This window comes from Ranitomeya variabilis, chromosome 7 (assembly GCF_051348905.1).
Source record: "Ranitomeya variabilis isolate aRanVar5 chromosome 7, aRanVar5.hap1, whole genome shotgun sequence".
Taxonomy (NCBI): Eukaryota; Metazoa; Chordata; class Amphibia; order Anura; family Dendrobatidae; genus Ranitomeya; species Ranitomeya variabilis.
In genome coordinates this window covers 204,556,875-204,581,491 of record NC_135238.1, presented here as the reverse complement: position 1 = coordinate 204,581,491, position 24,617 = coordinate 204,556,875, and the positions used below count along the sequence as shown (strand labels likewise).

Genomic DNA, 24,617 nt, shown 5'->3' with positions numbered 1-24,617 from the left:
CCACAATAAGCCATACACTCTATAGAGGTGGCCTTTATGGAATAGTGGGCAGAGAAAAGCCTTTACTTACACACAAACATTGTAAGGCTTGTTTTGAGTTTGACACAAGACACGTGGGAAACTCCCCAAATGTATATAGGAAGGTGCTGTGGTCAGATGAGACCAAATTTGAACTTTTTTGCTACCTAGGTAAACTCTATGTCTGTCTCCAAACCAACACAGCTCATTTGCCCAAGAGCACCATCCCTACAGTGAAACGTGGTGGCAGCATCATGTGTGGGGATCTTTGTTTTTTGGCAGCAGGAAGATGGATGGTGCGAAATACAGGGATATTCTTGAGCAAAACCTGTTTTGTCTGTCAGTGATTTGAGACTGGGATGGAGGTTCACTTTCCAACAAGACAATGACCCAAAGCATACTGCTAAAGCAACACTCAAGTGGTTTAAGGGGAAACGTATAAATGTTTTGGAGTGGCCTAGTCATAGCCCAGACCTTAATCCAATTGAGACTCTGTGGTCAGACTTGAAGATTGCTGTTTACCAGAAGAATCCATCTAACTTGAAGAAGCAGGAGCAGTTTTACCTTGAGGAATGGGCAAAAATCCTACTGGTAAGATGTGGAAAGCTCATGGAGACTTATTTGAAGCGACTGGCAGCTATAATTGCAGCAGAAGAAGGCTCTAAAAAGCAGGGCTGTAGAGTTGGAGTCAGTGTTCATTTTGGTGGAATTGGTATAAAATGGACAGACTCCTGAAATATATAATATATTGGGTTCAGTAGTTCAGTGCAGGATGTGCTGTAAATGTTTTCATAATTTGGGAAAGATATGAAATGTTTGTTCTGTTCCTGATCTAAGGATCTCTTCTTTTAGTGGAGATGAATCTGTGCTGCACTTTATGTACATGCTCAGTAGTGACCAGTGCTGTGGAGTCGGAGTCATGGAAATTGAGGCGTGTGAGTCAGAGATTTGACTTAGCGACTCCACAGACCTTGCTAAAAAGTACTGACTTTAGGGGGCTGAATAGTTATGCACACAGAAGTTTTCAGTTATTTTGTCTTTTTTGTTGTTCACTTAATGATAAAAAAACAACAACAAATGTTCACAGTTGTAGGCATGTTCTTTACATGAACTGATACAAACTCTCAAAAAAAAGTAAAATTCCAGATTGTGAAGTAGAAAAACACGAACAATGCTAAGGTGGGTAAATACTTTCACAAGCCACTTTCGGTCATAGGAAGTTGAATAAAACGATACCCTGAGAAAACCACTTTTTTCTTAATGTGTAAATGAGCTGTTAAGATCTATAGGTCGGACATAGATCTCCCTGAGGATCTGCCTCCAGAGATAAGTGTCCGTAAAGTCACGGTGCACTTTTGACCAGTAACTGGAAAGCAACAAAAACGATAGAAATGTGAAATCTGCTCCAAATAAAAGAAAAACTCTCCCAGTTTCATACCTCTTCAGTGCAGTTCGATGTGGGCTCCATTTGTAGCCCTACACACATCCAAACGATAGTGAAGTTCTTGCCACACACAGGTAAGGACGTCTGATGTAACAGAGTGAATAACATCTGTGATTCTCTGTTTTATGGAAGGTCGCCTCATCGCTAAACACAATCTTCTGCAAAAATCTTGCATCATTGTCGATCTCATGAAGCACATCTGTAGCAAATGTTCATCGTTTGGGTCTATCCGCCGGTTTGATCGCGTGCAACAGCCGCATTTTGTACCCCGTAAAACAGAGACGTTTCTTTAACACCTTATGAACTGTAGTCTTGCTTAGGTGTAATTGTCGAGCACACGCACGCTCAGATTTTTTATGGCTCCTTAGGTAGCTATCCCGTATAGCCTCTACAGACTCGTCACTGACTGATGGCCTACCAGAACGGGGTTTCTCCACCAAACTGCCGGTTTCCTTAAACTGCTTATCCCACCGAGTAATGAATCCTATGTGGTGGCGCGTTATAAACGCGCCGATATTCACGTAGCACTTTGGTCATAGATTCGAGTTTAGCGAGCCATAGAACACACTGAACTCACCTCTGTACCGTCCACATGTCGACTGACATGAAAAACCACACAGCTGGCATAAGCTTGTGGTTACATGATGTCACAGACCTGGTAGTGTATTAATCAGAGTTCAGTTTATCAGAGGTTAATCTGACTGGGGCCTCAGCTTAAATGAGTTTGTGTTGTTTGATTGGTTCTTGTTATCTCTCCACATGAACAGGTCTGATATGATTGGGCCAGAGAAAGGGCGCCAATATGTAAACTATAAATAGATCCTGTGATTGGTAAAAAATGCACCATGACTTTACGGACACACTGTATTTTAAATGAATGTATATCAGGAGAGCAGACTGTCAGTTATTACATGTCTCACACTGGTAACTCCCCCTTTCATTTACAGTAATCTCTGGAGGCAGATTCTCAGGGAGATCTATGTCCCTCCCATAGATCTTAATAGTTCATTTACATACTAAATAAAAATGTGGATTTCTCTGGAATAAAACATTGGATTTCAGATTTCAAGGTATCGTTTTATTCAACACTCTAAGACCTGCGTGCCCTTACAGATGGCTTAGCAGGGGTGATCCTACTGACACATTCCCTTGAAGGTCAGCAATCCTGGTTTTGTTAGTGGTACGCCTTCCCATGTCTCAAGCTTTAAATTAGATGGAAGAGATTTGAGGGTCAAGTCCGTGCTTGTAATCTTGAGGCCGGTTGGGTTGAATGATCTCCCCTGCAAGCCAAATCAAATTAGGGTATAATGAGGTCATGAATAAATGCCCAACATTACATTTTCAGCTGTAGGAGAAGTGAATCTGTAAAATTTTATATGGCATGGATCTGCTTGATGTAGAACATATATGCCGTGGAAAGTAAATTTAATAATATTGTATATTATTCACAAGTGGAAGGAGCAGGAAAAAATACAAAGAATTGCTTATTCCTTCAATTATCATACCTTCTTCCTTTAAAGACTCCTACAAAAAAAAACAGTAGAGCACAGTCATTTATTGTAAATAGATATTTGACAAAACCTGAAACTTAATATGTTGCTGATTGTCATTCGACTAAATGGGTCTGATTAGAATTTGTAAGATAATCATTATAATAGTGAAGAATCTTCCCCGGGCCTCTCGGAGCAGATGAAAGCTCTGGGATTCTTCGAGAAGAACATCAGGATAGAATAAAAGTTTGAGGTTTTTCCTTCTGGTTCTGCATCTCCACCCTCTCAAAGGAAACTAAGAGACACTTAATACTCATGTATGAGAAATGGTTACATAATCTGCAGGAGTATTGCATCCCCGGCCGTGGAATTTACCCTTATAACAGATCTTATATATTGCTGCTATAATGGTTACATTTCCATCCCACAAAGAGATGCTGGCTTTCCCTATATATTTTTTTTAATTTTTTTTTAAAATGCCCCAAATCTGCATTTTATTTGAAATGATGGTCATAATTTACATTTACACAACCATGTTATGGCTTTAGATGTACTGAGATATAAGGCACCCAAAGAAGTCTGGAGGACCTCATTCACCTTCATCCAGAGGTTTCTTTACTGTTGCGTTTTGTGTTGACCCATTAGAGTCCAGGTTGGAATGTATCATCCCTTTTAACTCTAGTTTTTTGGCATCAAAGAGTTACAAATTGTATTTGCACAAAAAGTTGTGACTTTAAGGCCATGTTCACACTATCGGTATTTAGTCAGTATTTTACAACAGTATTTGTAAGCCAAAATCAGAATATTTTTTTTGTTTTTTGATTCATTCGAGCCACAGTCGGTTTACTCTCTCATCAGGTGATTGCTGGCCAGATTAGACATGCCGATGAATCTTGAAAGAAGTGTTTTTTGGAACGCACATCCACAATGATCAGCAAATATAAAGGGCCCTAACACGTTTCTGATGTATTTCTTCCTTGATGACGTTCTATCGTAATAACGTTCTCTACGGCCTCCCATGAAGCCAACATGCAGTAAAGAAGGAAGAAAAGGCACCTCTGATATAATGTAGACCTGCTCATCAACTGATACCCTGCATCCAGTGGACAAGGGGGAATATCTCCGCAATATGGCGCCTCATGGAGATGCCATATACCGGCACACAGAGTACCAAGAGAAGCGATAGGGACTCCCTATAGATCTTTATAGAAGTAAGAAAATGGACTTTACAGTTTAGATTTTATCCAAAATGATGTTTCTCGTTATTGCTGAAAGAGAACTGTTGGGAAAACTTCATTATTTTTTTTTTGTAGCTTAGAATGTCATTTTAGTCATATTCACATGTTTAGTTTTTTTTCTGATGCACAAAAAAGCAGATTGTTGGCAGAGGAAATGCTGTTGAAATACACTTGTTTTTACATCCATTTTCAGTACGTTTTTACTTGCATATTTCTTCTCATTCATTTGAATGGGTTAAAAAAACACTAAAAACCTTGACATGCTGCAGACACGGAAGGAAAAAATTGCAGCATGTACATGAGATTTCAGACATCTCATTCAAATTGCTGGTACTGTAAACGCTGATTATCTCCCCCCCCCCCCCCCCCTCCCTTCCATCCCCCCCCTCCTCCCTGGGGAGGAAACGCAACGTGTGAACAAACCTTACGACTATCTTAACACTAGGGTTTTTTTCAGTGTTTTTTTTTTTGGGGGGGGGGGGGTTATGTGTTTTACTGTACCAGCAAAGTCTGAGATTTCAGAAATATAAACATAAGGGTGAATGACCTCGGGGAGATCAAAACATCCAACACCGCGGAGACACCATCATGTGTTTCTCAACGCAGTGATCCAGAACACTGCCCCCATCCCTTATGGGAGATATGCAAATGCATGTAGAAAAGCCGCGGAGACACCATCACGTGTTTCTCAACGCAAGCAATGGATAGCCAGATCTTTCACCGGGAAGGAACAACCACGGGAAGGGCAGCATCCAATAAAGGAAAACCATCTATGCCAAAACATGGTATCCATCCACAAACAGCTGTTTCGGGGTATTTGCCCCTCATCAGTGTGGAGTAGGAAACTGGCTATTAGGAGCAGTGCCTAGTGAAAAGACTATAAACATAAGGGTGAATGACCTCGGGGAGATCAAAACATCCAACACCGCGGAGACACCATCACGTTCGGGGTATTTACCCTGAAACAGCTGTCTGTGGATGGATACCATGTTTTGGCATAGGTGGTTTTCTTTCATTGGATGCTGCCCTTCCCATGGTTGTTCCTTCCCGGTGAAAGACCTGGCTATTCATTGCTTGCGTTGAGAAACGCGTGATTGTGTCTCCGCGGCTTTTCTACATGAGATTTCAGAAATGTCATGCACACACATTGATTTTTTGGGGGTCATTATTTTGTGCTTTGCTTGTTTTTTGGCAGAATAGAGCATGTCACTTCTTTCAGCGTTTTTCACCCATCAAAAGTAATGGGTGGTGAAAAAAACACAGCAAAAAAAACCAAGCAATACCAGCCTTTTTCTGAAGCTCCTTTACTTCCAAGAGAGCAGGTTTTGCTGCAGAAAAACACACAGCCCCTAGTGGCCTAAGAGTCGATCTGTCGGCAGCCTTGTTTCTTGAGACTCTGCTGCCGCCATTGTGTGTTACAAAAACTTCCACCTATCAGAAAATATTTGCGCTGGTGGATAATGGAGGCATTCTCATTCTTGTATATTTTTTGCATATTTTTTACAACCTTTTGCTTATTAAAACAAGAATTGAAAAAGCCAGACATGCAAAACCTAGAGCAGATGATTGGGAGCCGAAGCGACAATTGAGCTTGTATTTGTGGATATGTATGAAAACTCTCGGCCCTGCTCCTCGGTCATGAATATTTCAGTGTGTTTACGGACCCGTCGCAACCTGAATGTTTCATATTCATGCCATATGTGCAAAAACGCTGAGATCATTACTTTGATCAAGTATTCGCTCCACTTATTAGGAGGCCTTCCCATGACTGCTCGTTTCCTTACTGAGCCCTTCATTCTTATTTAAAACTTCTTGAGTAGCTCCATTGTCTTTTGATTGCCGCAACATTTGTGCAGCTGTTTTCACTGATTAGAACTGGCAGGAAAACATCTTTTTTTTTCCCCTCCTTATAATATTTCAATCTGCTGAATATATTTACATTGTAGTTACAAGGATGCTTGGCAACGATCATGTGTATTTACATATTCCACCAAGTCGCTCGATATTTGCCACCTCGAAATCAAGTGTTTTACCTACCGTATATATTCCGCGTCATTCTAGTATGTAAAAAAAAAAAGTAAATGTTTGTGTTTTAATGCATTAATTAGGGTTTTTTGGAATTTTTTTTCTGCCAATTTAGATAAATTTTATTTGTTTTCTATTTGGAGGGGGAAGCATCAATATCAAATTATGATAACTCATCAGACCAACAATGGATCCATTCTGTTTTATTTTATAGCAGACCAAAAAATGGCTTCTATACCAAGTTCACAAAGTGTTTGAGAAGGTTTTTTTTGGGGAGGATGGGAACAACTCTAAATACTCCTGAGAAACACTTGGAAAACTTTTCCTATTCAATATATTTCAGACATTTATTTTTCTGTTTTAATATGAGGACTTTTCTGAGCCTCTTTTTTTTTTTTTTTTCCTGACGAGGTTTGAAAAACATTTACGGTAGTGAAAGTGGGGTGGCGAGATGTCTCCTTTTTTTTTAAGCAGATCCGCATGGAGCGATCCAAGCTTTGCATTATCAAATCATAAGGCTGCAAAATAAAAATGCGTCATTAAAAAAAATAACACTTTCAAAATTCTTTGAGTATGTTCACATGACATCTTATTTTCAAAAGACAGAGCTACCAAGGTTTTACTTTGCAAAGCTAATCGGTAACGAAAAGCCGGTGGTCTTTTTCCTGAAGCGACCTCATTGGTGGTTGTCATTGGTTTTTTTGTTTGTTTTGTTTTTTCCCGATCGTTCTTTAAATGTGTCCGCTTCCAAACAAAGCTGCGTGAAGAATGAACATGTTACTGATTTTAACCACTCCAGAGTTTTAGAACCCTGAAGCAGTTAAAAGAAGTAACAAAAGACTTAACATGAGCACAGCACTGTCGTTTTTATATTGCTGTGCATTATGTTCATTTGTTGCAGCGGTTGTAGTCGGAATATGCCTATAAAAGTCTGTATACACTTACCTAGACTTCCAGAGATAAGGGTAGCCTTGAGGGTAAACCATAGGACTAGAATACTCAAAATTGTGAAGTGTACCGTCGTTTTACATGACTTCATCAATGATGTGCTATTGATTTATGCAAATATAGTTGAAAGCAAAGTTCCCATTTAGAGGTTAGGATAATTTGCCATATTGATAACTTTTTGGAGTCAGGAATAACAAGTTCTTAAAAACCACATTGTTGACTACCTTGATATACATTGCTGCTGCTGCACAAGCGGTTGTGGGGACAGGATCGTCTTTTGAAGCGGTTTGTCTGGATAAAACAAGTTAATAGGTGATAACTTGTAGGTGTCCAGCCACTGGGACTATCGCCAATCGGCAGAACAGGGAACGTCTATCCCTGTAAGGCTATGTTCACATGTCTATTAGCTGGCCATTAACAAAAAAGTTGTGCAGCTACAACTGATGGCTATTTAACAAAACGGTTTTTCATAGGCTAAAATGTAAAAAAAAAAAAGAAAACCTGATCTTTTTAAAATCTCCTTTTTTTTTTTTTTTTTTTTTTTTTAACCTGACCAACGTTAACGTATTACTGCTGGATCCGTTCTGATTCCTGGACTTGTGAACGTAGCCTTAGAATGGAGCGCAGTGCACATGTTTTGACCATCGCTCCATTTATTCCCTATGGGGCTCGGCTTGAGTATGGAATGAATGGAGCTGCAGTCCGGTGTCCGACCTGCCCCGTCCTCTTGTGACGGGTATAATCGTTCCCTTTATTTGCTGATTACCCTCATGACTGATCCGACTGCTTCTGGGAGGAAATAAGTTGGTTTCCTCCCTGTAGCCGCTCTTCAGTAAGGCGGAGGGGCAGCATTGTGACGCAGTTTGCCTGTCCCTATATCTGCAGGTATAGTGGTTTCCAATATGACTAGCTCCCTTATAATGGTATTTAAAAATGTAATTTTCTGTAGGTCATTAGTAATAAATAACACAATTGTGTATCTTCTCTTTTTTTTAAATCTCTAGGAGATGACGATGAAGAGGAAACTGTTGCACCAAAGCAGTCAGCTGCACCTGAAGAGGAGAAACCTGCAAAGAAGGAAGAGAAAAGTGAACGTAATGACTTATATTATTATTATTATTATTATTGTCCTTGTGTATTTTGGGGTCTTCCCGACAGTTTTTGGCTTACAATCGATCACTTTCCAAGAACCCAAAACAAGTGATGTATAAAAGTCTGGTCACAATTTAATATTTTCTACTTGGGTCGCACCGATATCCCATAATGACACATGATTTTGGGTGCACGTTCTTATGGTCGTATAATACATTGTTGGTCGGAGCCGGACACGTGCAAGCAATGCTACTTATGAGTATCTCTCTGCTTTAGCTTTATTGAAGGTGGTGGGACGGGGTCTTATGGATGATGTTACTTAATCCGGATTGTGGATATCTCCAGTCAGACATGGAACCCCAAATTTAATGAAGGCTAGGCTGACTGCAGTCTATCCTGACTCCTATGTGCACATGCACGCTCCATTTGGTCGAGTGTGCATGTGTTTTTAGTAGGAAGAGGAGAGTAAGCCGCACCTCTCGGTGCCAAACACATTGCTCGATCCTCATCTCCTTTGACATTTACCATCAGAATAAAGTCAAGAGGTGCCACAAACATAAGCAGGTTTGACTTGTATAAATCTAATGGGTATGAAAATCACAAGCTTATATGGTCATAATCATTGTGAAAGGAGCCATTTTCTCCGATTATTTCCATCTGGTTGGCATGTGTAAAGCACAAGCAGCATTTCTGTTATTACAATTAGTGATATTTATCCTCTGATTATTAATCCTATACATTATTCCCTCAGTCCCCCCACACGAGCTCACAGAAGAGGAGAAACAGCAGATCGTTCACACGGAAGAGTTTATAAGTTTCATTGACCACAGCACAAGAATCGTGGAGCGCGCCCTGTCTGAGCAAGTCAACATCTTCTTTGATTACAGCGGCCGAGACTTGGAAGAGAAAGAAGGGTAATTACGGAAGACGGAACCTCCGTTCTAATCTTCTCTAGAATTAGGGTCATGCACGTTTTACATTCCAGCTAATCATTGTTGATGTTTTCTGTATTTAACAGGGAAATACAAGCGGGGGCAAAGTTATCGCTGAATAGGCAATTCTTTGATGAGCGTTGGTCGAAGCATCGTGTCGTCAGCTGCTTGGACTGGTCTTCTCAGGTACGAAGATTCCGCAGAATCATTTTCCTTTTAGAAGATATTGCAACTTTTAATTCGTCTTCTTACATAGGAGATATTTTTGGTGTGACCTGTACAGACGTGTTGTTTTTGCCAAATACTAGATTAGCAGAAATGCAGGTTACTAGTTACCCAATGGTGTTTTACTATTTGTACCATCACATACTGTCATGGAGATCAATCAATCGATCGACATCCACGACACTAACTGATGGCACAAAGGGAAATGTGCCTTGTTGCTTAAAATGATCCTTCATCAAGGACATACATAATATAAATGTGCGTGTACGCCAATGATGAAGAATCCTGTAGTAATCTACTATTCACTGCTGTCCCCTTCATTCACCCATTAGGTAACTTCAAGGGAATGCGAAGTGTTTAGAACCATTTTAAGGGTCAAATATTGGGGTAAATTTTTTAGTTTCCCCTCTTAAGTCATAGAGATTTAATTACTATCTTAAATTGATTTTACATCAGTCTTCACATTTGCTTCTCACTGTTATATCACAATGTTTTGTTGCAGAGTTTTGCATCTTTAAAAAAAATAAAAAAAAATCAAAAAAAAATCTGAGAACAATATGGCTTCTAACTAAATCGCCTTAGGCTGTGTAGTAACTAGTGTTGAGCGATACCGTCCGATACTTGAAAGTATCGGTATCGGAAAGTATCGGCCGATACCGGCAAAGTATTGGATCCAATCCGATACCGATACCCGATACCAATACAAGTCAATGGGACTCAGGTATCGGACGGTATTCCTGATGGTTCCCAGGGTCTGAAGGAGAGGAAACTCTCCTTCAGGCCCTGGGATCCATATAAATGTGTAAAAGAAAGAATTAAAATAAAAAATATCGCTATACTCACCTGTCCGACGCAGCCTGGACCTCAGCGAGGGAACCGGCAGCGTTGTTTGTTTAAAATTCGCGCTTTTACTTGGTTACGTGAAGTCCCGGCTTGTGATTGGTCAGGGCGGCCATGTTGCCGGGACGCGGACCAATCACAGCAAGCCGTGACGAAATTACGTCACGGCTTGCTGTGATTGGTCCGCGTCCCGGCAACATGGCCGCCATTAACCAATCACAAGCCGTGACGTCACGGGAGGCTGGACACGCGCCCATTTTAAAAAGCGCGCGTGTCCAGCCTCCAGTGACGTCCCGGCTTATGATTGGTCACGGTGCCATGTTGCCGGGACGCGGACCAATCACAGCAAGCCGTGACGAAATTACGTCACGGCTTGCTGTGATTGGTCCGCGTCCCGGCAACATGGCCGCCATTAACCAATCACAAGCCGTGACGTCACGGGAGGCTGGACACGCGCGCTTTTTAAAATGGGCGCGTGTCCAGCCTCCCGTGACGTCCCGGCTTGTGATTGGTTGCGTCTCCCATGTGACTGCGACGCAACCAATCACAACGCCGGAACGTAATTTTAAAATCCTGAAGGACCTGAAATTACGTCACGGCTTGCTGTGATTGGTTGCGTCCCGGTCACATGGGCGGCACGCAACCAATCACAAGCCGGGACTCACGTAAAGGAAAGAAAAGCGCAAATTTTAAACAAAGAACGCTGCCGCTTCCCTCGGTAAGGTGCAGGCTGCGTCGGAGAGGTGAGTATAGCAATATTTTTTATTTTAATTCTCTCTTTTACACATTTTTACATTAATGTTGTTTCGATACCGATACCCGATATCACAAAAATATCGGATCTCGGTATCGGAATTCCGATACAGCAAGTATCGGCCGATACCCGATACTTGCAGTATCGGAATGCTCAACACTAGTAGTAACATCTAGTATTCTGCAACCTCTTAATTGCACCAGTTGTAGTTGACTTCTTTGCGACTTGCCAGTGTTTTTATCATGAAGATAAATTTTGAGATAATGGAAAATAATAATAATAATTAAAAAAAAAAAAAAAACTGGTGGGTCATTCCATAACAAGTGATCCAAATATGAATATTTTTTTACCTTACATCTTTAGATTTTTTTTATTTTTTGTTTTTATGAAGTACAACTTTATTTAATTACAAATTAAAAGTTTAGAATTTTTTTCTTCATCAGTTAATTTTTTACAGATTTTTAAAGTTTTGAAAAAGCGCTGATTTTGGCCTGGTATGGCTTTACATTTTTTATCATATCTCGGGCTAGAATTAAGATATAGAGGTGGGAGAAGAATCATTTTTCTCAGAACGGTACCGGCTTTCATTTGATATGTCACAAGACTATGTTTCTTTATATTTTGTTTTGGAGAAATCAAATTAAAAATTTTGATGCGCAATTCTGAAAAAAACGTATGTTTTAAAATTGTGAAAACATGCATGTGTGTTACTTGTGTCCTTGTTTATATTTGTACAGGGATTCAACTTGGGATCTATCACATTTGTATTTTTTTTTAAGCCTTGAATCATCTGATTTTATGTTTGTGTGAGTTTCTTCCTTTTTTTCTTTTCAAATTACAACTTATTGCATTCAACATTTATATGTAACAATAAAGAAACACAAAAAACAAATACCAAAGTGCCAGAATAAATGCATCTTAATCATCATAACAACTTGCTCAGCATTTTCAACCTGAATTCATTGAACAAGCCAAAAGATAAAAGGTGATCACATCCTCAAGTGTGATTTTCTAAATACAGTCTCGTCCTAATTATGTTAAAAACAAGATTAAAAGAACCAATATTTCTACCACCTATTTATACATGGAACAATTTATTTTCTACTATATCACTAAACATGTCATTTCTGAAGTGTTTAAGAAGAATAGTCCAGTAGTTAAATCCTCTACTATAAAATATGAACTAATCAAACAATAGTAGGTTTTTACACTGGCCTGTTATCATCAATGTGTCCATTCTAGTGGGTGAAATGTCATCTTGTCCATAAGCGCTCACTAGCAATGGCCGTCTCCTTCTGTGTCAGTATGTGCGGCTGTCATGGTGCTCGGTTCCACCTGAGTTATATCTGATTTTTGTTCACTTTTACAATGTCTGATTTTCTTGGATACACAAAGGACGGCGCTGGACCAGACGGTGCAGAAAAGTCACTTCTATGTCTAAATTTTCACTATCTTTGGAGAGTCCAGTAGCCGTCAGCGCCGATCATATTCACAGGTCACATAGCCAGTTGTGTCATCCATGGCCGATCTTGTGCCGCCTTCTACCACGTCATGGACGTCACTGTCTTTATTTCCACTATATGTGATGACAGTCCGGTATTGCCGAGTCCCTGTGATGGGTTCTGCTTCCTGTAACCGATATAACAAACTCCTCCTCCCCTCGTAGTCCAGGTTTGTACAATACATGAACATGGATGTTAAGAATATTTTTCTCCCTCCATTTGAGGAGTTGCCTGGGTGTTAAGATTTGGTGTGAACGTGGCCTCTGGAGGCCCGAGCTGCGGCCTGTCATCTGCTCTGCAGTCACCGTCTACCCCTGGTCATTCTCAGCCCTAACAAAGCTTCTCCTCTGTCCTCTCCTGCTTCTAAGCTCTAACATAATAAAATAATACAGTAATATCTAGCAATCATGGATTATTAGGTAAATATGGACCCCACACTTCTACACCACAGGCTGAACAGATCTGAAATCAAGATTTTTGAACTGACACTAATAGTTTTATTTTTTAAAATATGATCCCATCATGATCCCATCTTGTAATTTGGTAGAGATGTGAATAGGAGCATAGCAGGCACATGTGCAGTTTTTGAAATTTTTAAATTAAACGTTTTTTTCGGAAATGCGTTTTAAAGTTTTGCGCTTGCGTTCGCATAGGTAAATTATTATCAAAGATATGCTTGTGACATATCTGGTGAAAGCCTGTACTGTTCTGAGTAGAATGTTGTTTATTTTGTTTCTCTATCACTTTTCTAGCCTGAGTTATGGGGAGAAATGTAAAGGCAGGCAACACCGAAATTCGCACTTTTTCCGAACTTTGAAAATCAATAAAAAAAATAAAAATAAAAAAATCTAGAATTTTTTTTTTCTTCACATTTTGCATTCTCTGACACACTATTACCAAATAACAAAATCTCAAAAGAATTAAAAATATAGTGGTAAAAATCATTGGTTCACTTGACATGGAATGACCCAGTGAGCAAGATGCATCAAAGGATGTGCAAGAATCTCAAGGCAAAAAAGATCTAATATAAGTAACGGTAGCCTAATGTTTGATTTACGGTACTCGCCAATTAATAATTTTGAATTGTGCGTGCTGCCATATTGTGGAAAGTATTATCTGTGCACTGTGCAGCCTTATTATTTTGGCACTGCATTATATGTTTTGTTGTATAATGTGGCGCCAATTACATTATTGATGATTTACATGTACATATATTATAGGCAAATACAATTTTAGAGGCATTCCAGATGCAGTTAGTGATGAGCGAACGTGCTCGGATAAGGTTATCTGAGCATGCTCAGGTGCTAATCAAGTGTCTTCGGCATGCTCGAATAATATATTGGAGTCCCCACGGCTGCATGTCTCGTGGCTCTTTGACAGCCGGAACACATGTAGGGATTACCTTTTTTGTTATGCCATCCCTGCATGTGTTGCGGCTGTCGGAACAGCCATGAGACATGCAGCCACCGGGACTCGGAACATGTTTTTGGAGCACGATGAAGACACTCGGTTAGCACTCGAGCATGCCCGGATGACACCTTATCAGAGCACGTTCGCTCATTACTAAAATAATGTACTAATTTAATTCTGTTATCAAATATCCACCAATGTCTGCCCTTTATCCCGGTAAGTTTACTTTAGCACTTTGTAAAGGGGGCTGGTGGGCCACTCATTTGTGTAGTCAAGCCAGACCCCTTTTCTGTCAAATATAAAAGGGCCTGGCTTAGCTATTGATATGAGCCAGGCTGCCAGCTCCCTTCCCATATCGCAATGATAAAGTGCAGGCGCAGGAAACATTCTGACCATTACAGAGATGGGAGTGGAGCATCTAGGACTGATGGGTGAATCTGGGATAATGGCTGATCTTTGTGAACGCAGGTACATTATTGGGGCATATATGAGTGAATCAGGCGATCATCTAAGCGGTCTATTCTTTTTCTGAAATGCCCAACCCCTTCTAATACCGGTGCATGTTGTGATTTCTCTGACAGTACCCAGAGTTGCTTGTTGCATCATACAACAACAACGAGGACGCCCCGCATGAACCAGATGGCGTGGCTCTCGTATGGAACATGAAATATAAGAAGACAACCCCGGAGTATGTGTTTCACTGCCAGGTATGAAAGCAGACATATTATGCTAATCATTTGCCTTCATGCTGGGCCTATGCCCCCTAATACTAATTATCATAACAATTTCATTGCCCCTATGTAAACCACATGCATTTACAAACATATGTTGATTGAGCCCTTCATCCGTTCAGAAAGGAAAAAAAAAAATACATTTTTTTTTTTTCTTCTGGACCTGCTGACATTATTCACATGATAAAGAGAAGCCAAAATCCTGCATGCTACGTCCCCTCTGATTTTTATTAATTCAAGCCTTCCCAGGCCCAGAGAAAAAAAAACCTCTCGCCGATTTCTCATGCCAGACGATACGTTTTTGGGCCATTAAAAGAGAAGAGCGTGGCCCGAGGAGATGGAAACAGACTTGTTTAAGTGGAAACACATGCTCCGAATGGGATCGAAATAAGAAATAAAGAGAAAAAAGCTTAAATGTGTTTGCCAACAAGTGAGCGGCTTCTATTTTCTGGATGTCAAATTTTGCTGAGTTTATTGTGATGGATTAAATGTAGCGTGTAATCCGGAGCTGTCAGATTACTGTCAGAGCACGGTAGAGATGACTGACAAATGCTAATTTTGCTGAAACTGATAGGAGAAAAACCCCTAAACATTTCTGAGTTTAAAAACTATATTTTCATGTTCTTTTTCTTTTTTTTCTGCCTCTTTAAAAATTTGCAATAGTTTTACTTGATAATAGTAGGGAACTGCTACAAGATGTTAGTCGTTCAGCCACAGCTGTAAAACTGTGCAGGAAAGCAGAGGAATGTTTTGTAGTCCAGCTGGATAGGCGAGAGGCCACACAAGTGAGCGCGACTGCGCCAGATATCTGCACTAAAGACATCCTATCTGCAGAAATACTGGAAATCTGCTGCACATTATTTTTTTTTTTAATATGTTTGGATGTGTCTAGACTAAAGTGCGGTTACAGGGAGAAAATGAAGTGATATTTTCCCTGCAGCCACTTGCGTACAGTCATCATCACTCATCACCGGGGCTGTGACAGTCACCGCTCGCTGTACTCGCTTCCTCCTGCACCTTGGACAGCCTGCTCTGCATACTCACTGGATGTCAGTCAAAGAGTAGGGGGAGGGTGCACCACTCCAGGTGATTGACAGGTCTCTCTTGTGCTTGTAAATTGGGAGAGACCCGCCAATCAGCTAGAGAGGTGCAAGGAAAAGACTAGTGATGAGCAAACGTCCTCGGATAAGGTGTTTTCTGAGCATGCTCATGTGCTTAGAGAGTGTCTTCGGTGTGCTCGAATAATATGTCCGAGTCCCCGCGGCTGCATGTCTCACAGCTGTTCAACAACCGCAACACATGTGGGGATTGCCTAACAAACAGGCAATCCATGAATGTGTTGTGGCTGTTGAACAGCTGCGAGACATGCAGCCGCGGGGACTCGAACCTATTATTCGAGCACGCGCGCAAGTCACTCAGTTAGCACCCGAGCATGCTCAGATAACACCTTATCCAACCACATTCGCTCATCACTAGGGAAGACGCCTGGAAGATCCTGCCAGACTAGTCTGGTTTCTCCTTATGGTCTTCGGCCGGCTCTTTGAGCTATGTTTCAGAGAATAATCGATCTCCTGTCTGTTGTTTGGGCAGCATGAATCGAGTGACAAGTTGCCTTTTTAAACAATTTTTTTTCTTTTTTTTCTTTTTTTATAAAAAAAAACACTTGCACTTTTCTTACACCAGCCACTAGACCTAATTTAGGACTTATTTCTTTGGGGCATATAGACACTAGCAACAAAACACTGACGCCGACTCTATATATTTTATTTTTTTGATTTAAAAACTTTCTGATCTTGTAATCTGGGCAAGGGTTATTTTTGAAGGGTGGGGGAGGAGGTGAGCTGTGACATCAACTATTATGATTGATAGGTGGATCCTGTGTTATATGAGATGTATAGAGTTGTTATTGTAATCCTGCCTGTGATGGCAATGAGACTGCTGAAAAGTCCTCTTTGTAGACCAGAAAACGTGAGTTTAGTATAAAGCATAAAGGTCAGTGTAAGATGAAAATTAAAAAAAATAATTAAGAATACATTTAACAAAAAAATCTAATTTAAAAAAATAGGAAATGTTCTGATAACACGTGTCATTCATTGTCAATGGTAGGACACAGCACACACCACAATATTTTTAAGTTTTCCGTTCCCGGGGCACGCGACTGGGCCCTGTTCTTCGGATAGATGCTCTTCCCAGCGTTGGGACCTATAACTGTCAGACATTTAGTGTGTGCCCTGTGAATGGGTAAACCATAAATGTACGAGATAGGACAACCCTTTAAGATTCTTTAAATAAGCCTGGTAAATTTTAGCTACTGTTTTGATGGTATATTTGTGGGCTTTTTTTTTTCTAGTCTGCAGTTATGTCTGCTGCTTTTGCAAAGTTTCATCCCAACCTGGTAGTTGGTGGGACATATTCAGGCCAAATTGTCTTGTGGGACAATCGAAGTAACAAGAGGACGCCGGTCCAGAGGACACCACTATCTGCCGCTGCTCACACGGTAAGGGATAAATCGATGGGGATGCATCCGTCCTTCAGGAGCCATATCCAGTTATTAGACACAGAATTAACAAAAGTAACATTTTTATTTAATAATTGAATAGTTGTTATACTGGAATTTTTTAAATACATAATTTAGATTGAAGATTCTATGCACCACGAGTCTATTCTGGGGATTAAAAACCCCAAAATAAATCCCATATTGAGTTATCGTTCTGCTTCAAGAGTAAAGCGAAGCAATGGGAAGGTGGATTTTAAATTCTCATTAATATTTTAGGGTATTAATATACGTATATAAATCTGTTGATAAATCACTAAAGGCATAACATGTTAATTGAACAATAAATCTATTTCTCTTTTAGCACCCGGTGTACTGTGTTAATGTGGTTGGCACACAGAACGCCCACAATTTGATCAGTATATCAACAGATGGCAAGATCTGTTCTTGGAGCCTTGATATGCTCTCTCAGCCGCAGGTAAGTCCACAGTTAAGAATCATTTAAAAAAGGAAAAAACAGTAAAAACAAAAGAAAGCCTCAAATTCCGTATTTTCAGCTGGACGGTTAGTCCGGCCTGTTTTGCTTCTCGGTAATTAGCTTGTATTGTTCTAGAGTCCGTGTCAAACCAATCAACTCACTAATATTTCTCCACTCCAGAAATAAACTTTTGAAACAATCTTTGAATTTTAGGATGTTTTACACATTGTTCTACACATTGGGGCTGATTTATCGATACTAATTCTAATTTATGATTAGGCTTCACTCTGTTTTGGAATTATGACGTCATCCAAACCATAATAAAATTTGTTTTCCTGACTTAGTCGATTTTTATTTGTGTTGGAACTTTGCACCACAATTTTGCCACACTTTAGGCCACATTTACTCTTAACCATACCCATTCTTGCATTACCAAGCTCTCTTTTTTTTTTTTAGACAAGGAGCAGAAAGTGACTGAAACTCAGATTAAATATTTTCCTGCACTTTTTTTTTCAAAACCAGATGTCAGAAAGTCAGTAGGAAATATTAAACACACTAAAGTGAAATTATTTTGTTTGCCACTTTTATCATTTTCTCATAGACTTCTCTGTAGGACTTAAAATAGCATAAAAATGCATGTGAAAAAATGTCTGAAAATAAGGCAGAAAGAAAGCAAAAGCCCTTAGTGTAAAGGAATTGGTACTAGTTATTTGTTGTACCGAACATCTGCAACTAATGCTGATCTTTCCCTACTCTGCTAGATAATGGTCAGTCCTCCAGGAATATTCAGTCTGATTGTGCAGCGCTTTGTCACGGGATACACTTGATATACGTCTTCGCTCATCTCTGTGTTCCCAGTGAGGAGACACTTGTCAGTAAACGCTGCTGTTTGTTGGGACTCTGATATGGGAACCATTTGATTGCAATAATTGGGGTTTATTTCATTAAGAGCAGTAGTAGGTTCCAGTTACACATTAGAGGGATGTACTCCTTTTACTGGTAGGATATTTTTCTGTTTTTAATAAACCAATATCCCAGTCCCTATTACACATAACTTTCCCTCTCCAAGAATGATCTTGTATAAAAGACAAAATATCCCCCCCCCCCCTTTAGTTTAAAAAAAAAAAAAAAGCCCCAAATATTGTCACATTAAAATTAAAGATAATCTGTCACCAGGTTTTTACACCCCATCTGAGAGCAGCATCAAGTAGGGGAAGAGGCCCTGATTCCAGCGGTATCACTTATTTTACTGGTTGCTGCCGTTTTGATAAACATTTTCTCTCCTGCAGATTTAGCAGTTCTCTGAATGCTGAGCTGTGTGTAACCTCCACACTCAACAGTGTCAGATTTCTGTGTACACTATGCATAGGCAGAAAGTTGCCTATCGGTGATGGGGGGGTTGGCAGGGTTATACAGAGCTCATGAATATGGAGGATAACACTTTTCAAAACTACAGCCGGCAGCCCAGTAAGTGACACATCACTGGAATCGGGGTCTCTGACTTTACATTATGCTCCTCTCAGATTTGGTGGTGAAAACCTGGTTACAGATTCCCTTTTAAAACTATTTCTGGAGAAACTCTAGGACTACCGGTATTTTAGATCCAAACAGTCCAGGTCTTTTTTCTGCAGTATTGAAATGTGAATGAGACCTGAAGTGGTGGAGCATGGGCAGATAAGCATGAGATATTCCCTTTAAGCTTTGCTTTTGTCCCCTGTCAGTATGGTCAACCACCCAGCTCCGGCTCAAGCAGCATATTTGGTCATGCAGGTCTTTGAAATCTAAATCCATGGACACCTTTAAGTCTCCTATCTGGTGTTGCATTCCCGAGAAATTAGCCTTTGCCAGAGGTGTTACGTGCTCTGGACATGACCGAGCGCTTCCTTAGCCACTGCCTCCAGAGCTTGTTTTATCCTCCCAGCACCAGCCTCTTTAGCTGGACTGTCAGCTCACCGTCTGGCTGACAACATGCACTATGAGCTATCAGTCAAGCTAAAATCTGTGGTGGCTCATGAAGTGCTCTCTAATGCCCAGAGCACTTAACACCTCATTTGCATATGAATGGTAATGCAGCAGCAGATAGATGATAAAAAGGAGTTAGATGAATTTACATTTCAAAGTCCTGTATATCCATGTATGCTTTAGGAGGTTTATGTAACCAGACGTAACTCTCCATCAGCTGGCTATGCACAAGCTTCACCATTACTTCACTTCCGATTAGCGGTCCTTTGTAGTAGGAGGAACTGGGAATGCGGGGGTCTGGTTCCAGCAAATGGGTAGGGGTCTTGGCAACCATTAGGTGATTAATGGAGGGAAAAAACCCTTTTATATTTCCTTCTTTAAATACTTACACTATCACATCCTGCTAAGTATTTGCGTATTTTTCAGACTATAAGATGCAGCGGACCATAGGACGTACCCCAAATTTTGGCAAGGAAAATATATATTTTTTATAATATTGGGGTCCGTCTTAAAGTCCAAATTTAAGGTATCTTGCGTGGGGGCGGTAGAGCAGGATCACATTTCAGCGGTGAGGCAGAGCTGAGTGCATCGCTTTCCTGATTGTCGCTCTACTGAAGCAGTGTGCCGCCGGAGACAGCTCATGCGCAGACTGGAATCTCTTCCCGACCAAGATCTCAATCTATGCAAGCGTTGCCTCCACCGGCCATCTTACCGCCCGCCCCTGGTAAACTATATTCAGACTGTAGACGCACACCACTATTTTCCCCCAAAAAATTGGGAAAATAGTGCATCTTATGGTCTGAAAAATACGGTATTTTATTTATTTATTTTTGAAACTTGTGTACGTATAAGTATAGGGAGGGATCTGTCTTCAGTGTAAGGCTACTTTCACACTTGCGTCGTGTGACGTACATTGCAATCCGTCGTTTTGGGGAAAAAACGGATCCTGCAAATGTGCCCTCAGGATGCTGTTTTTTCCCATAGACTTGTATTGCCGACGGATCGCGACGTATGGCCATACGCCGCGTCCGTCGTGCACTGGATCCGTCGTGTTTTGGCGGACCGTAGACACAAAAAAAGTTCAATGTAATGTTTTTTCGTACGTCGCGTCCACCATTTTCTACCACACATGTGCAGCCGGAACTCCGCTCCCTCCTCCCCGGACTTTAGAATGGGCAGTGGATGCGTCGAAAAACTGCATCCGCTGCCCACGTCGTGCATAATTTTCACAACGTGCGTCGGTACGTTGCGCCGACGCTTAGCGACGGACCCGTACCGACACAAGTGTGAAAGTAGCCTGGCCTGTTTGTGTGGGTTTTTTGGCTTTGTTTTTTTTCCACCAGATTTTATCCTTTATTATTTTAGCATCTTTTTATTTAGCCTTTTGTAAATCTGAAATGTAAGCCATCTTGTAAGCGGCAGTCGTTATGTAGCGTGGAGAACACATTACTCGGAGCATGAGAATCTATTTTTGCCTCCCTACTTCTTCCCAGGACAGCATGGAGTTAGTTCACAAGCAATCGAAGGCCGTAGCTGTCACCTGTATGTCCTTCCCGGTGGGAGATGTCAACAACTTTGTGGTGGGAAGTGAAGAAGGGTCTGTCTACACCGCATGCCGCCATGGAAGGTAAAGTGTTCAATCCTTTCTTCATGCAGTTCATAAAGATGACAAGGAAGAAATCCCCCCACTCCCATCCAAGGCAGACATATCGGCAAGAAATCTCCGGTTACATATTTAATGGAAACTTCCCCATTTGGGGAGAACTAAAATACAGAACGTGAATAGCTCTGTATCTGCCTCGGCTGCTTTTCATGCTTTTTTTTTTTTTTTTTATTACTTTTATTTCATTTTTTTTTGCCCTTCAAGTGTTTAACATAAATATATATATATATATATATATATATATATATATATATATATATATATATATATATATATATATATTATATTTTGTAGGACACCCCACCCTTTTTTAATACAGAAAAAAAAATAAGGATAAAGAGGACACAAATGACCTCTTTAATACATGTCCCCTCAAGTAGCCCTGGAGCCAATGGCGCACATGTTCGTTTGTTTTTATATAGGTTTTTATGCCCGCAAAGCATTCACCTAAATACAGTTTGGGGGCCCATTAAACCAGATATGGTGAATCTTTTAATTACCGTAAAATAATTATTGTTTACCAAATAAAATATGAATATATAGACAAGTGCTACTAAGACCGTAGCAACAGGAGCGCTCGTCAACTGGTGCAAAATATGCATAAAAAAGGACAGTACCTCCCCAACCCCCCCCCCCCCCCCCCCCAAAAAAAAAAAACAAAAAAAAACCCCCTAGTGTCCATATTATTTATATTTTTGTATCTTCTAAATAAAAGGCGTTGATGGGTTCCATCCTTTGAATTAAAAAAAAATATGTTCATGCATGTCTCACGGCTATCCTAACAGGCAATCCCCACATGTGCTGAAGCTTTTGAACAGCAGCGAAACATGTAGCCGTGGGGACTTGTACATATTATTCGAGCACGCCAAAGGCACCCGAGTATGCTCTGAGAACACCTTATCTAAGCACGTTCATTCATCACTAGTAATGAGCAAACTCCACTGGTATAACAATAGCACCGCTACTTACAGGGTATGAACAAATATATACCCAAACAATGTATATTATCAAGCGACTACTAATAGACAAAAAAGCAGGAATAGCAGCAAATGACAGCAGATGGGGCAGTGCATCTAAAGGTTTGTGTTAATGAGGTGGTGATCCCAACACGTTTCGCTGGTATCGCTTCTTCATTGGTTCCCAAATGTTAAAAAATGTTTTTTTCAAAACACATCTAAATAAAAATATGCACACATACTAGCATGTAAACCCTCAATTCTCTGAAAGATTTTAGTTTTATGTATGTATATCTTGTTTTGTAGCAAAGCCGGTATAAGTGAAATGTTTGAAGGACATCAAGGACCAATCACCGGGATCCACTGCCACTCTGCTGTGGGAGCCGTGGACTTCTCTCACCTTTTCGTCACCTCCTCCTTCGATTGGACAGTAAAACTGTGGACAACAAAGGTAAATATAGATATTTTGTATGTAAGAGTGAGCACAATGCATGTGGATGTAAAAGCCACAATATAGATCTGTATTCCGATAAACTGTTGTAAAATCTCTGCATTGCTTGACCTGTACGGATGCGGAGTTACAGCCTGTGTTCTGGCCGAAAACTGTTATTCTTCTTCCCATTACTACTGGGCCAGTTGGTAGACTTTTGCCTGACAGCCCCTGCCCTAAGAATACGTTACCATTGGTTGAAAAAAATGGACCGACACCATAACTTCTAGGCATGGAGCTAGTTGTGGGTAAGGATATTAATCAGTTAATAATATTTGTCTCTACTCCCCAATAGTTCTCACCACTTCTTGTCTGAAACAGTTCTTTAGACTTGAGCCGGATTTCTTTATGACCCTCCCCACCGTTTTAAGACTGCAAATATTTTCTTCCTTCCTTGTGCAAATCGGCACCATCAGATGGATACACACTAGTCTCCTATCTACATCTACAGATGCTCCTTTGGTCCAAAAGAGGTCCGCTTTCACAACTGCTCTGATCCTTCTCCAAAGCATTATTCCAGCTTTGTTTTAGATAGCCATGTAGTCTAACCAGAGAATCAGCTGAAACATCAATTGTACACAATCCATCTGGTTTCGCCTTATCAAGCTTTCTCAAGGGTTTATAACCTCCATACCTTGCATTTTAAACCTTGGCATCAATTATATTAAAAAGAACTAACTGGAAAAAAACAACTAAATTTAGATGTGAAAGATAAAAATTAACTTTTAATGCAAATTATTAAAAAGACAAACCACAAACATGACCGTGCTCTCTAAGTGAACTCTGCAATAGATTCCCTAGACTCAATACCTGCATTAAAAGTTAATTTTTATCTTTCACATCTAAATTTTGGTTTTTTTTTTCCAGTTAGTTCTTTTTGATTCATAACCCCCACTAGTCAATAGTCTCCAATATTTTCTCTATCAATTACCGTATATTAAGGTTAAGGTTGACAAGTTCTTCACATTTGAAATTTTACCGCTTGTCAATTTATTCAACAGTCATCTCCTCAGAATTCATCCTTTGTTATGCAAATGCTAAAATGTATAGCGCATCCACTGCACACTTTTGCTAGTTTGTTCCAAAATATATTTCTTAATATGGCATATTGTAAAGTACACTTTTAACTTATCACAGCTATGGCATAAAACCTATGCTGTTGCAATATGGAAGATCTTTTTAATTTGAATTTGATTTTTTTTTTTTTTTTACTGTTCGTTACTATACATCACCTGGCATGAAAACCACTCTTCACAAAATGCATATCTGTATGGAGATATTGTATATATTATTCTCCGTGTTTGCGTGGGTTTTCTCCAGATACTTTATTTTCCTCCCACACTCCAAAAACATACTGATAGGTTGTTTTAGCTGGTATTAAAACGTCCCTGATGTGTGTTAGATAGACAGACAAATTAGATTATGAGCCCCTCTGGGAACAGCGACTGATGTAAGTACCAACAGTATCTTTACAGATTGCAGATTGTTTGTGCTGTACATGCAATGGCAAATATGTACCATATTTCTTGGGCTATAGTCACACTTTTTAGCAAGAGAAAATCTTGCTAAAAAGTGTGTTTAAGGCCTCATTCATACGTTCTTGTTTTAAACACTTACATGAAAGAATGGCACCGATTTTCATCAGTGTTTTGGGTCAGTGTATGGCCTGTTTGTCCATTTTTACAATCGGCGTATCATCAGTATTTTTCACTGACGGATAAATAAACTACAAGTCTCCTGTACTTTGTAATGTTAAATATGTACAGCACACAGATTGTACACTGATGCCATCTGTTTGTTGTTCCTTTTTTATCGGTCGTCCATGACAGCACTACGGAGAGAGGGGATCCGCCCTTCAGGAACAGGAAACCTACGGATACATAAGGGCGGCACCTCTCCCACGCATCAGTTGGTTTCCTGTTCCT

General features: G+C 40.2%; 1 protein-coding gene across 11 annotated transcripts in view; it reads left to right on the top strand.

Annotated features, from left to right (window-relative positions):
• Positions 1-24,617, top strand: part of DYNC1I2 (dynein cytoplasmic 1 intermediate chain 2) — a 118,173-nt gene that overhangs the window by 79,759 nt on the left and 13,797 nt on the right. For all 11 annotated transcript variants that reach the window (XM_077272713.1, XM_077272709.1, XM_077272719.1 and 8 more), the window contains 8 exons: positions 8,168-8,257; positions 9,007-9,169; positions 9,274-9,373; positions 14,500-14,625; positions 17,000-17,146; positions 17,508-17,621; positions 21,077-21,210; positions 22,509-22,653. In XM_077272713.1, the coding sequence (XP_077128828.1) occupies positions 8,168-8,257; positions 9,007-9,169; positions 9,274-9,373; positions 14,500-14,625; positions 17,000-17,146; positions 17,508-17,621; positions 21,077-21,210; positions 22,509-22,653 (1,019 nt within the window). The remainder of the gene's footprint in view (positions 1-8,167; positions 8,258-9,006; positions 9,170-9,273; positions 9,374-14,499; positions 14,626-16,999; positions 17,147-17,507; positions 17,622-21,076; positions 21,211-22,508; positions 22,654-24,617) is intronic.